We start from the raw sequence: 15321 nt of genomic DNA on the forward strand, positions 1-15321 counted from the left end.
ATTCAAAACCCGCCTGGACACATTCCTGTGTGACCTTATCTAGGTGTTCCTGCTCTGGCAGGGGGATTGGACTAGACGATCTTTTGAGGTCCCTTCCAATCTCTAACATACTGTGATACTGTGTGATACTGTGATACTGTGAAACCAGGAGCAGAGGCACTGAGCTATAGCCAGCACAGATTTTTCAAAAGGACAAGGATTTTCATGGCTCAGCATTCTAATTTGTTTGACCGTTTATTTCCAAGGAACACATCCAAGAGTGACAAGCTCCATTTATTTCAATGGGCAGCATATGCCAGCAACGTGAATGGCGTATGCTATAAAAGAGAATGGATGTTCTCAAGCTTCCTGGAAGAGCTGTCCTTTCGACAGATAGAGGACGTATCAGTAATGGAAGCACAGCTCTGCTCTGACAAGCAGCGCCATAAAAGTGGCGTTGTGGGTTCCTATGTTTGATGTCTCCCCATGGCAGCCCTGTGAGATTTGCTTAGGCTCTAAGTGAAAAATGGTTTTCCTAATACTTGGCCCAGTGCTAAAGAGCCCAGCTGGGTTCTTTCATCCTTCTCCTTCTCCAGGGCACAAGGACATCTTCTCAGAACAAATGGCTGCTCTGGGGTGTTAGTGCTGCACCCTTGCAGACTTTGAGTGGGTATGTACCAACCCACAAATGACATTACCTTCAAATGATCATGTGACATGAATCTGAGATGTTCACACAACAAAGTGCCCCTTTTCCATAAAGCACCATGGCATAGCAGCAGTGTTTTCAGTCTTCTTTCTTCTGACTACACCCTGAAGACAATCCTCTTCTGACTCTTGCCCTTCCAAAGCCTGATCCCACTGGCCCCTGAAAGACCCTGGGTCATGAGTCTCTGTCACAGATTTAGCACCATCCATCACTTGATATTGTTTGTTCGCCTGTAATACTTTGCTGTGTCATAGCAGTGGGCAGCTTTTATTTGCAATCATTAATTAATTAACTAATATTAGTTCCATGATAGCTCTTATCTAGTGAGCAGTCTCGGTCATAAGGTTTTATGAGCTTGTTAGGAAGCCCTGGAAGTCAAAACAGAGTGATTTTCTCCTTGCTTTTCAGTGAGATGGCCCCTAAAAGGGTGGGATGGGGGGTTTTGATACTGAATCATTCTCTGGCCACCTTTCATTCTCATTAAACTTATGAGGTTGCTGGAAGGAGATGGGTGTTGCATGAGCTGGAATGCCATCCACAGGAAACCACTTTCACTTCTCCCTATACCTCCAGCCATGAAAGCAACGTCTCAAGCCAGGTAAAGAAGAAGAGATGTTCAAGGCTCTCTTACAGCTCTACAGCATGGAAAAATGTAATCCCAGATTCTCCTCCAGGAGACGTCTGTCCACTTGTGCTTCAAAGTTTACTGTCACAGATTTAGTCTGCAGTAAGGCCACAGCCATACAACACCCCTGGATGTCCATTGTATAAACTGAAGGCCTTTGCTATGCTTCCCTTTTCTCTATTCACTTTCTGTTCATCAGGTGCAGCTTGAGGATCGTGGTTTCACCTTTTACAGAGAAGCCAAACCAATGCTATTCGTGCCATTAAGATCACCATCGGGAATTTCACAGAATCACACAGAATCACAGAATGGTTTGGGTTAGAAAGGACCTGAAGATCATCCAGTTCCAACCCCCCTGCTGTGTTCACGAACGCTTCACACTAGACCAGGTTGCTCAAAGCACCATCCAGCCTGACCTTGAACACTGCCAGGGATGGGACATCGAGAGGTTCTCTGGGCAACCTGTGCCAATGTCTCACCACCCTCATAGAGAAGAATTTCTTCCCAATGTCCAGCCTAAATCCCCCCTCTGTCAGTTTAAAGCCATTACACCTTATCTTGTCCCTACATACCCTTGTAAAAAGCCCTTCTCCAGATTTCAGCTTGTCTTGACACCAGTGAGGTGCTTGTTTAGTGAAGAGACCAACCACAGGCTTGCACTGGCCATGGCTATATTGGGGGATATAAGTCATCAGGTGGCCTTGCATCTGTGCAGCTTCCTTTGGGACCATAGTTTGGTACCCAGTGTGTGGGTCTCGATGTGCATCAGTCTATATTCTAAGACAAAAGACACAGAGAGCTTGAGGAAGAGCTTTAGTCTCCTTCGCCAAAATGCAACTGGTTTAGTTTCCATTAGCTGCACTTCCTGATCACTTCTGGTGACCTCCGCATCTGGACCAGTCAGCTCTGGGAATGATGAGCTCTGGAAACCAGCTTTTTCCTCCAAGTGCGAGCGATTGGAAGCAGGAGAGCTCTCCACTGAGAGAATTTGTCCTTGCTGCTGGGCTTTGGGATTTGTCTGCTTGGAGAAGAGCCAGGCTGTCAGCTCCAGCATTTCTGTTTGGCTTCTTGGTGCTAAAGTTCTGGTAGATGCCGCAGGCCTTGGGTGCCCAGGGGAGGGTGGGAACCTCTGGATTTAACACATCTGGGAGCGGAGCAGTGGGGTAATCGGATCACAGTGGCAGTAAACAGTGCTTTATGAGGTATCAGAAATGTCCATTCATAACCAAAGGGCATCGAGAAGCAACTGCTCGTACTCTTCCTGGAGATTAAAAATAAAGAGCAAGCCATGTGATGACAGCATCTGCAGCAGAGAGCAGGGTGGCTTGCATGAATAGCAGCTTCCTGGCTCTTATCTATGCAGCCTTAGCCAGCTACTTGTTCCATCACCTGCAGCTTCTGTGGTCTGAGGCCTCATGCTTACACCTCAAGGAGCGCTGCAAGCCAAAGCCCCTAGCACTGAGCCACAGTCAAGTAAGAGGTGGAGAAGGTCTCCTTCACAGCTTGCTCCTTGAAGTTCAGGATGATGGACATTTGATGGAATGTGACCTTGGGTCTTGCAAGTGGAGCACAGTGACCTTTAGCTGCTCAGATCCTGATCTTCAAAGCACATTTGTGAAGGTGATCAGAGAGCTGAGCTGAATGGGGATGTGCCACAGCCTTGGTGATTCGCATCTGAATCTTCCTAGCAGAGTAGCTGAGATTTTAGTTACTTCTCTTTACAGTAGCAAGGAGGGTTACTGAGTCCCTGTGCCTAGGAGATCAACAAGCCCCCCCAGCACCAATGTAACCCATCCCCTTTCCATGCAGACCAGGTACCTCACAGCAGTGACTCCTGCTCCCCTCAAGCTCAGCAAAAGGCTTTCTGCAGCTCTAGAAAGCCCCTTCTGGGAACTGTCACAGAGGTGAGCTGAGGGCACACACGGTTCAGACCTTCCCAGCCAGTGGCTGCATTTCTGCGCTCTACCTTTCATGAAGGGTCTTTGACAGGCATGTCCCATGGCACCCAAGGATCACCAAGACAAGCATCTCCAGAAGCACTGTTGGGATCTTGTTGGATATCCATGAATCCAGTGTAGATATGTGGAGTCAGAGCATCTACGGAAGCGACAGCTTCTTGCTGCCTTGGAGATATTGTGGGCAGGAAAACGGAGAGAAATCCCTAAATTTCCCTGAAAGAAATGTCCATGAGGTTGTTGCAGGTGTTTCTTTTGCTAGTGGACCAGGTGACATGCAGGGGCATTGTATTCTTTGCTGGAGTATCTGTCATTTTCAAAAGAAAACAGACAAACCCCAGAATTATCCAGGCATTCCTGTTGAGGTCCTGCAAATTATGTCAAGAGCAGAATCTCTACCCATTCAGAGATCTCTCAGCCTTTTGCATGTGTTACTGGGTGAACCTGTAATCATCTTCCTCCCTGGGGACCCTGTAAGTGCTTAGCTGACACCTCACACCCCCCCTCCCCCCACCCCCCGCACATGGGACCCAGGGAGAGAAGGAGCTCTGGTGAGGCTGAGCACCCACTGAGCTGCTGGCGAGCAGAAGAACCAGCTCTGCTCTGTGCAGGAGACCTTCACACATCCCTCCTGCTGCCTCTTTTTGGGGGGTCCAGAGGGAGCCTGCCAGCACAGGCTCCTGACATGAAGAAGTCCCCAGGGAGGAAGGTGATTACACAAAGAAAAGTGGCTTACAGCCCGCATTTGGTGGGATCTGAGTGGAGGGAGACAGGGAACAGGGAATCAGAATGGAGAATAGGCTGCTAGCTGGATGGGGTTGGGGCAAGGTGGCAGCAAGAAGAGTCACTCCGGTCAAAGGCATCCCTTGGCTCCAGTGCAAAGGGGCCTGGCTCCATCTGGCCTCTTGTGAGAAGAAACGCCTAGTCCCTACAGCCGGCTCCTTCGCCTTATTGTCTGTGTGCTGGAGCAAGGATGGCAGGAATAGAGACACTGGGGGGAGGGAAGCAGAGGGACTAGGAGGGCCTCCCTGCCCCCCTGGCCCTGATGGACCGTGCCTGCCATGCACTGGGATTGGGGTGAGTGGGAGACAGGGCATGTGGACTACCAAAATACATGCACTAAACCCCCAGTCTGACGATTCTCCACATGTTCAGTGTACATGATGCAAATTGATGCTTAAAGCTTATTTATTAGCTTGCATGCAAAATGCCAGCGGTGTTTTTCTAGATCAGTGAGTATCCAATATTGTGGGGGGGAACAACGGTGGTGGAAGTGAGCATGGCTAGAGACTGTATATCCAGAGGCTAGGGTTTGTATCACGGGCTGCTCTCGACTGTTATAATTTGTGGCACAGATTCAGCGAGAATCTGATCTGCTGAAAATATTTGGGCTGTGAAAACTCCCACACTGTGACAGATGTCAAGTCCAATTAAGTGACTCGTGTCCAGGTTTCTGTCCAATAGGCTTTCCCATTAAATATCAATTTAAGAGGGAAAAAATGCCGCCCCCTTTTCTCCGAGCCTTTATCTCTTCCGACCATCTCGACGCTAAACCCTTTGGTACCAGGAGCGGATCCGCATGCATCTCCGCTCTGTCCGTCTGTCTCGCCCCTGCCACCTTCCGCACCCCTCCTTGGCTTCTTTGCCACTCCGCGAGGGGTGGGAGGAGGAACTGCACTTTTTTTTGTGCGAGTGAGCATACCTTTTCCTGCACCGACGTTCCCCCTCGCAGCCGCTCCGACCCCGCGCCGAGATTTGCGTTTATTTCGTTTTGATTTTTCTTTTCAACGTTCGCATTTCTCTTTTTCTATTCTCCCTCGAGAGATGCAGGAGGAGTTAGGAAGCTCAGGGACGGATGGGGGTTTCGTTTATCCTTTTTTCCCACCCCCTCGGCAGCTCTTGAAGGACCAGAAGAAAAACTAAACCAAACATTTCTTTTCCCCGACTGCCTATCCCCTTTCGCCTGCCCCTCTCTTCGTGGATTAAGAAAACCGCACGTTGCACCCCGAAAAATAATACTAGAGAAGAAAAGGAGGGAGCAACGCATTGTTACCGGGGCCGCGGCCGAACAAAGCCGGCAACGCCGCGACAGGCTTCGCGCAGCGCGGAGCGGAGCGGCCGCCGGTTTTCTGTGCCCGGGGGCTCCGCGCCGGGCCCGGCCCGGGAGCTGCGGAGAGAGGGGCAGAGGGGAAGGAGAGCCCGAGGGGGCGGGAGAGAGGGAATAACCCCTGCTGGTGCTGTCGACGCATCCCTTTTGTTACTTATCGCGATTGGGGAACAGGAGGAAAGAAGAGCGGGGAAACGGGCACTTACCGGCGCAGTTCCCCCCCAAAATATAACCCCGACTGGCAGCAGCTGCCGGTGCTGCTCCGAATTAGCGGGCGGAGGCAGACTTCGATGGGGGAAATGCTTTTTCTCTCCTGATGCATCGTAAGTAACTTAAGTTGTTATTTATACTCTGCCACCAACCACGGCGATAACATCTCCCCATCTCCGGAGCGCTGGAGGCCGCGGCGAGGGATGAGATCTGCCTTTTCCCCATCCGAGCAGGACACTTTTTCCGCTCCTAATTCATTTGATTTGATTTTGATGTTTTAATTTTTTCATGCTCCGTTGCCGGAGGGTCATTTAAACTGTAAAGGAATCGCCGAGGGGGCGAGGAGACCCGGAGAGAGAGGCTGTCCGAACCGCTCCGCCGAGGTAAGCAGCCTTCACAATGTATGTCACTTTGCCTGGTACCACGGGCTTGCTGAAACAGGGGGTGTAAATAGAAAGAAAGCGGGGGGGGGAGCCTCTTTCCGGCTCAGCTCGCCAAAACCCGGCCTATGGGTAAACCCCAAAACCAAAGGGGAAAATGCAACTCAAACCTTTAAGCAACTTTCTCCAGGAAATAGCTCTGTAATTGCCCGTTTTCCTACAACTGCCCTCTTCTCCTGTGCTTTCGCACAAACCCCTTAGCTTGGATCTCAGCCAAAAGGTGGTTTTGAACGTTTCCTATTCATCTATTTTGTTTTTCTTCCAAGAGGTGGCTAACACCTGACCCGCGGGGTTTATTCCCTGCTCCTGCCTCCTGGGCCTGATCCCTGCTCCTTATTAACACTCGAAGAGGAAGGGTTCCCCATGGCCCTGGCAGGCGGCTGCCCTTTCGTAGGGAAGCAAGCGCTTCCCTCCTCCTGCTCCAGGCCTTTTTCCTTCGGGCACCCCGGTGGAGCCCCGCCACGCGTGTCAGTGTCTCGCTCCGGGAAGAAGCATTCCTCTTGCCTTCTTTTAATGTCTCATTGTCATTATTATTATAATATTATTATTACTACTTTTAATTCATTTTTCCCAACGGGGTCTGAGACCCGAGGGAGGACTTTGCCTGGAAACTTCGCGTGGAAATACTGAGCAAACCTGAATTAGGGAGAAAAGGAAGGACGCGATGTTTCCTCCTCCCCCAGGCTTGCTCCTTACCTCGCTCGACACCCTGGCCGTGCACACACACACACACACACCGAGCACACGCACATTTGTGTCCAAGGTTATTCACTAGTTGCCTGATGTATTGTTTTATCACATGCCGGCATGTCCACCGACGCGCTCGGGTTTGTATTGCTGTCTACATGACAGATGGTGCTCTGTGAGGCCGCAAGAAGATACGATTCAATTTTCTTCTGAAAGGCACGTCCGCATTTATTTATTTATTTAGAGGCCCCCCTCCTCTTTCCCCTCCTTTTCGCGCAGGGAGGGGAGAGGAGGGAAAATTTAAAGGAATGGAAAAGTTCGGCCGCTGCTTTTAAGCTTTGGTTTCTTTTTAAATCCCACGCTTAAAAATAGGCTCTCTCCGAAACATCCCCCTTTAGGGCTCTGGCAAATCGCTGCCCGCACAATTAGCAGTAGGAAAGGTAAACAAAACCAAAAAGGAAGGGAAATGGAGAGAAAAGAGCAGGGGAGAGCCCCGCAGATACATCAGATCCCGTACTTTGGATTGGAGAAATAAATTTCCCCACTGGCCTTGTTATGTTTAGGGAACCTTGAGCTGTATATTTAAGAGCATCATGTCTGTAGCTCGGCTCCCACAGAGCGTTACGGGAAAAGAAATGTTTAAGCAGAGATTGGAGGGGAAGGAAATACGATGTTAAAATTGGAAAAGAAAAATAAAACTACCCAAGATTGAGCTACTGGATATTAACTTGTTTGGTAAAAAATATGGGGTTTTTTATTGCTTTCCGTGCCTGTTTCTACACCGAAGAAAACAGGGGGAATAGTGGAGAGAGGGTAGCTTCCTCTGTCGCTGCCGTCAAACCCCAGTCTTTGACGGGCACGGTGAATGCCCGGGATGCTGATGGTGAATGACAGGGCATCATTTATCCCCGGCATTGCTTTCGTTGGTGCTCCCTGAAGGAGCAGCAGCTCTCCCGCCACCACAGCCGGCTCCAGCGGGGCCGCGGCAGCCACCGGCGACGGGTGCATGTGCCGAGGGACCTACATGTCCCCTTTACCTGTGCTCGCCTATCCCCCGGTAGCAGTACTGGCCTGTGGTGGGACTCTGACCCGCTCTCTCCTCTCCTCTGTCCCGGGAAGGCTCCTCCTCCGCCCCCTCCAAGATGATGCTTAGCCCTGACCAAGCTGCCGACTCAGATCACCCCTCCTCGGCTCCCTCCGACCCGGAGTCCCTGGGCGGCGCGGACCCACAGCCGCTCAGCTGCTGCGTCTCCGACCCAGAGCCCGCCGAGGGCGGCGGCGGCGGCAGCGAGGGCCGGGGCGGTGGCGGCGTCGGGGAGGGCCGGGTCGGAGGTCGGTCAGGGCTGCACCCGCCGCCGCTGAGCCGGGAGGAGAAGCGACGGCGGCGCCGCGCCACGGCCAAGTACCGATCGGCGCACGCCACTCGTGAGCGGATCCGAGTGGAGGCCTTCAACCTGGCCTTCGCCGAGCTCCGCAAGCTGCTGCCCACCCTGCCCCCCGACAAGAAGCTCTCCAAAATCGAGATCCTGCGCCTCGCCATCTGCTACATCTCCTATCTCAACCACGTCCTCGACGTGTAGCGCCCGCCCCGACGGATCCCCGGAGCCCCAGGACACTCCCCCACCTCTCTCCCCGGGGCTTCTCCCTCCCGGTGCGGTGCGGCCGACGGAGACACACACCCCACACACACCGCCCCCCCCCCCCCCCCCCCGCCTTTTATCGACGAGAAGTGTAAAACCGGATTGTTTCTTCAGGCTGTCAAGTGCCCCTTTATATATATATATCCAAAAAAACCATCTACTTGTGACCTTAAACGTGTGACCCATGGGTGCAGTTAAAAATAACTATTTTTTATTTATGGTAGAAGGAGTCGACAATTTATTTTTTCCAAGATTTATTTATTTTTCAGAGTGGTGGCGATTTTACTTTGGATACTTTGTGCCAATTCGTTTCTATAGTCGGGTGTTTACACTTTATCCGTGTGGAACGTTATGTTTAACTTTATGAGTGTTTGTTGGGATGGATACAGTGTTCCTTTTCCTTTATTTATTTATTTATTCTTTTTAATTAATTTTCCCCCCTCCAATTATATTGCACTTGTGTACGACAAACCTCCCCTGTTTATAAGTATATTTTATATATATCAAGACATTTGTTCTTGGCCTTTTCCCCCCCTTTCTTTTCTCGTGTGGTATGGACAACCACTAGCACTTAACTAGGAGAGGTTTTTTAAACACTTGCTGTTCTTCTGATCTATAGTTATGTCTGGAAAGTACTTTGCAAATCGTTTATAAGGGAAGTAGTATCTTTGTGAGGTGTATATTTGCGTGTGCGTGTGTGTACATGCATGTGTGGGGAGTGAGCGCCGGTGTGTATGTGGGATGGTATATTTTTAGGAAAGGACCTTTTTCCTAAAGAAAAAAAATAGAAAAAAAATAGAAAGAAAAAGTAAATCCAGGACTGCTTTCCTTTGTGACAACCAAAAAAAAGATATTCTATAACCTGAAGATGTTTCATGTTCTTTGCTGTGAATCTCTTGAAACAGGAAGCGCATTTGAGGGGACGAAAGAGAAAAAGAGCGAGAAAAATAAAAAACAAACCACATCTGCTATCCAAAGATTTTAGTCTTTTTCAGGGTTTTTTTGTGTGTCTCTGTTGCTTTATATAATGCAATATTTTGTAGTGAAAATAGAAAAATCTGGTTTCTATCTGATGCGTTTTTCATATCTCTCATGAATGGTGAGCTGTTTTGCATATAAATAAAAGTATCAAATAAAAGCTGTTTTTTCCTAATTCTTTTTCCATGTTGGTCTTTCTATGAGACGGAGATACAAATCTTCCTTAAATAAATATCCCTTACAAATTACAGGGATTGCAAAGGCTTCTCAGGTTGTGGGTGGAAAAGCTTCAACAGGTTACCTGCTTCTTCCTAAGAACACTCAGGCTGCAGCCTCTCACCACGGGTTCCCTGCTCCAGCTACTATCACCTGGCTGCACTGCCCAGCTCCACATTGAGCATAAAACTGCTATCCCCAGCTTCTCCCAGTCACATCACGACTGGCATCTGGTCACAAATGCCAAAGTTTAGGCTGTAAAATCTAATCTGATGCTTGCAAGCACCTGTTTTGCCACATTGCTCTTCAATACATCTGACTTTGCAACCAAAATGTAGGTGTTTTGTCCTGCACTGCATTTTCTATCTTGTGTTTAAATTCAGTTTCCCGGCCAGGTCCAATTCTACTGGAACCAAGTAAAAAATCTTGGACCCTTTCCCTATCTCTGAAAACCTCAATCATACTCCCTTATATAAGGCTTCACTCACAAAGCTTGTTGTTTGAAACATGGCAGAGACAGACTCAGTAACAGACAGGTTATTACCTGAGTAATGGGAGACCTTTGTGCCATCTCATTTGTTAAATCCTTTTGTTGTTTACTGCAAGGGGTTAATTTTACCTATAATTTGAATATTGCCACTCACTCGGAAGGCTGCGTCTCCCATTGTTACTTGCTGGAGAGATAAAACCCTCCCTTCCTCCTCCCATTTTTATGGCCGACACTTTGCACAGTGGTTTAATTAAGTGCAGGGCTTGACCAGCTGAAAAGCTCCATGCAGAAATACCTGTCAGAGAGGCTGTTAATTCTGCTTTCTAGCAATGTACGCTTCCCACATCCCAAGGGAGCCCAGGCAGGTTTGGTAGTTCAATGCACAGTTTCCAAATCCTGCATCTTTTGGGCAACTCCAATGACTTTGGAGCTTGTTTTCTTTGGGACATGCTTGTTTCTTAGGTTCTGTCAACATCTGAGTCGAGATTGATGCTAATTGCCTGAGTGATATTATAAATCCTGCCATTCAGCAAGTCTTCATGCTACTAACATGCAGGAGGGCTTAGATAATAAAAAGGTTAATATATGATTTCCCCCTTGAGCATTGGAACACACTTTTTGGGCAAAAGAGTGCTCTGATTTACCTTACTACAAATACTATATTACCTTACTGGCCGCAGTCACTGGTGGGACTTGGGCTGTGGGTAAAGGAGGTGTGAATCCAGCACTCCCCATGGCCACACTCGCACCTCTGGGGGTCTTGCAAACACATCAGGTCCCAGCCTGAGAGATGTTCAAGCCAGAGCTATTCAGTGAAGGTGCTGTGGACCAAGCAGCGGTTATTAGCCCAGGGTCTTGATTTTCCAGCCACAGGACCCTGTGCCCAAGCAATGAGCCAGTGAGACCCTGTGTTGTGAGCATAGGAGAGGGTAGTGTGGAGATGTGTGGGAACAGGTTGGGTTTGGAAACAAGAACATCCTCTGGGTCATCCCATTCCCACCATTCCCATAGACACCAGAGAGCCTGCTTGTGCTCGAGAGAGGGCAGGAAGGATTTTGATTTTGGTGGTATCCACAGGATCAAGTCACAAGTTTAACCTGCAGAGGGGTCAGGGCACTTGAGAAGATATATCCCTTTCTTCCAAAGGTTTATCTGATGGAGGAAACTGCTTTTCCCTACAAGCCCTGTCTCACTTCCATCTCTCACCACCTTGTTTATATCCTCTCACCACCATAACATCATCCTAACCACTTCAGTTTTTCCTGCTGGTGCCAAGAAGGCCTCATTCTCATCTAACAGTTGATGTTTGTTGAAAACAAGCTGTGGTTTTTTCACCCCCATCCCATGCCTTCTTTTACTCTTGAGAAAGATCTGAGCAGTATGTACAAGCTGCAAGGCCAATGCAATAAAAAGGCTGCATGGCTAAGTGCTCATAAGCCCAGATTTATGAAGAATGGGTAAACAACCTTAACTCCATCTCATTGCAAGTCTGTGTTAGACAGCAATAAATCTACTTAAATAATCAAAGTTACTTTGCCTATATATATGTTGCTTCAGTGATACAGAATTGAATGATCTTGAGTGACAATATTATAGGAGAAAGGAGGTGGAACTGCTCAATGGAAGTTTATACCCTGCATGGCCAATGCAACAGTTGACAGGGAAGAAACAGAGTTAATATTTCCTGCTTTTTTAGGGACTAAAGCTAAGATTAAAGCTACATTCAGATATCTTTCTTTCACATTTAAAGAGGACCTCATCCTATGAACCATGAAAGAAAGCAGACTCAAACACAGGCAAGGCAGAGCACTACTTCTAGACCTTTAGCTGATGCCGAAAGAGGTGTTTTAATCCTGACTCAGTCAGGATATAAAACATTGCATGGAAACCTCTGGCAGTCACAGAGAGGAAGTATTTCCAATGGATAGAACCAGAATATCCCAGTACGAGGATATCCAGTGCTCCTTTAACATAAGGTGGTAACACCTACTAAGACACATTTGCAAGCCTATATGGACATACATGGGTATAGGGTGCAGTGTGCATTCACATCAATATTGTTAGGAAACAGGGCATCTAATGCATTCATCTGAACCCTGGAAACAGATCCCAAGCCTCATACAGCAAACGAGGACAGGCAGCAAACCAAAAGTAACTCCTACAAATAAACATTCCAGTTTCCACAGGACTGTACAGCTAAGGGGAAACTGTTTCTATGAGTGTCATCTACTTTCCTAGAGCACAGAATATTCCAAAATATAGACTTACATTTATGCTGCTATTAGATACACATATACAAAAGGAAGTGTTTCTATACATGGACCATCACTGACTAGCTAAGTGCATGGTATGTGTATATTCAGGATCACACTACTTGTCAGGCACAAAGCAGTGTCTTACTGCTTGCATTAAAAAGTGGGTGAGCCAGGTAGGACATTACCACTGATACTTACAGCAGAGAAATTCTGAGGGTCTTGGATGTGATTTGATATCTTTGCTGTATTTCTAGCAAAGAGTGTGTGCGTATGAGAGAGAGATGAAACCTTCATGGGGGGGAAGGGAGCTGAAGAGGATGCTGCATATGAAATTCAACAAAGAAATGGATCTTTTCCATTATATAGCCATAAAGAAACCCTTGCGACATTCTATCTATTTATTCACATATCTATCCATCTAACCACCCTGTAACTCAATTAACCCAGTCCTTTTAGGGTGAATAAATGTGTTCTAGTATCAGCCATTATTTTTCAGTACTCTCAGTTTATTCTCCAGGGTGGGACAGATCAATAACCACAATAGCAACCGACCCAAAAGGAAAAGGCAATCTCTTGGCACTTCTTTATTTCTTCAGAGACGATTTGATTTCTCCTGCCTCTTTCCCTGGTGACGGATTTTGCCTTTCCTGCCCAGCATGGCCGTGTTGTTTTATCCTGGGCTCTATTTGCATGTGGGCTTCAGATTCGTCTTTGGCTCCTTGCTCGGTTTGGGATGAGACCCTCCTGTCCCCAGAGAGGGGGGCAGGTGTTGCTCCAGTCGAGCGAATGGAACCAAATTACAGGACCGTCTGTCGCCTCCTCTGGGAGCCGGCGGAAGGAGGGGAAAGAGGGGAGGGGAGCGGGATGCCGTGTGACAGCAAAGAAAAGCAGAACATCATCCTGATACCGATAAGAGCTGGAAAACACGAGTCGCCCCAGCCCACAGCCCCACCCCAAACCAGGCAGCAGCCACCTGAAAGAAAAATGTCAGGAGCAGGGACAGAAATAAACCGAGTCACTGGGCTGGAATAACTCGGGCTTTAAGTGAAAGAGAGCTCAGACCCCATCCGCTTTCAGACACACAAGCGCAGGCATAAAGTTGGTACAGATAACGCTGCCTCTTTCTCAGCTCCCTGCTGTGGTCTTTGATGCCTGCTCTTCTACCCCTCTAGAGCAGCCTCCTCTTTCCACCACTGCTCTCCATCAGCTCCCTGTAGCCAAGCTCCTCAAGCAGCTTCTCGCTTCCCCTCCTGTCTCCCGTCCCTCCCTCCTGCTTTTCGAGGTCCCTGAGAGATGCGTAAGTCCACCACCACTGCCAGTCCATGCCGTGCAGTGCCACAGGGTCTTGCTTCTGTGTGGAAATGCTTGGTGCTGCAGCTCAGGGGCAGAGTGACAGGGCTGGTCTCTCACTTCCTCTCCAATCTGTGCAGAGTTTTACCCAATCAGCCTGAGAGAGATAGCTCTTAGAGTGGCAGGGCACAGAGTCACTTGTGAAGCAACAAGTGATAGTTGTTCTGCTGTTCCTCACTGAAACGTGCAGATCACCAGAGAAGAGAAAGCTGCTCCAGGAAGAATTCAGAGGAGACCTGGGAGAAGGAGTGAAAAAGGTGGCATTAAAAGTGCTTAAATCAAAGCAAAAGAAGCACAGGGTGAAAGAGGGAAAGGCAGAAGAAGCCAGGTCACATAGATGGAGGGACCACATCAATCAGAGGATGAAGGATTTTGCATGAGGGTGGTGGGGCTGTACATGTGAACCTGGGGCATATGCAGGTGGAGCAATGAGAAAAAACACACATGAAAAGGCAGGCAGCAAACATGGGGAAACATGGCAGCAGAAAGTGTGAGAAGGAGAAGATTACGAGCGTCTGGGAAGAGCTGCTAATATGGGTGGATGACAAGAAGATGGTTTGGCAAGCCAGAAGCAGCAGCAAGCTCAGGGCTCTAGGAGTGAGTTCAGTCAAGGAACAGACACCAGGCAGGAAGAGAACTGGAAGGAGTCATTATTTAGACATTCAGGACTACTGAGGACTGATCACCACAACTTTAATCATGGCCAGAGGGATGGACTGGCACAGGGACTGAAAGGCAAGGATTTTGTCATATAATATTTATCCTCCAGAGAAGTCCTCAGCCTTTCTCCTTGCTCAAAACTATTCTGCGCATTGAAGAGGCAGAAAGATTTGCAAACCCCAAGGCTAGAGCTCAGCACAGGCTCACAGACAAGAGAAGCACCAAGAAAGAAAGAAAAGAAATGCAGAACAGAGCAGGAGAGAGCAGAATTCAACTGCATGCAGACACAACGTTCAAAGACAACTTTTCCCACATCTCAGGTGCAGTATTCCCAACATCAAAGGTTTTCTGCCCATTTAAGCAATTTCAGGATCTAAGACAGGCTTAAAGACTTCCCCAGAAATGACCCCTATAGGATAAAGGCACAAACCTGCATTGGGCTTTGGTTATTGCAGATAATAAAGACAAGGACTGACCATGAAAAATTGCAGAAGGACTGTGCAAGACTGATAAAATAGCACAAGAAACTCAACCTAAATGAAGTGATAAGGTGATGAATGCAGGGAGGAACATTTCTAACTTCACGTATAACTGATAGGTCCTGAGACAAACACAGAAGCAACAACTTGTAGTTGTGATAGATTGCTTCATGATAACATCAGCTTGGTTCTTGGTGGCATGGAAGAAGAAAATGAAATGTTAGATATTATTATTATTGCAGAAAGTATAAAACAGGTAGAGAACAAGACAGAGAGCATCATTATGCCTTTGCCAAAAAACAGAGTAAATCCGTATCCTGAATACCATGTGCAGCTTTGGTCCTCCAGTCTTTCATTATGAATACAGTAAAAGAACAAAAGCATTTGAGAATAGCAGCAAGGATAACCGAAAGTATGGAATAGCTTCTGTACAGGGAATGACTAAGTGAAAAGGGCTGAGGCAGTCAGCATTTTACAGAAAGATGTTGTATCCCAGTTAGGAAGGATATGATGGAAAGGGATCGGTTGTTCCCTGTCTCTT

General features: G+C 48.0%; 1 protein-coding gene across 1 annotated transcript; it reads left to right on the plus strand.

Moving 5' to 3' along the window:
- Window positions 1-7854: 7854 nt before the first annotated feature.
- Window positions 7855-8292, plus strand: NHLH2 (nescient helix-loop-helix 2; the record flags this gene model as incomplete). The annotated part of the gene is made up of 1 exon (XM_080613657.1): window positions 7855-8292. The coding sequence occupies one exon, from the start codon at window positions 7855-7857 to the stop codon at window positions 8290-8292; it is 438 nt and encodes a 145-aa protein (XP_080469783.1).
- Window positions 8293-15321: the final 7029 nt, after the last annotated feature.

Source organism: Psittacula echo (assembly GCF_963264785.1).
Source record: "Psittacula echo genome assembly, chromosome: 3".
Lineage (NCBI taxonomy): Eukaryota > Metazoa > Chordata > Aves > Psittaciformes > Psittacidae > Psittacula > Psittacula echo.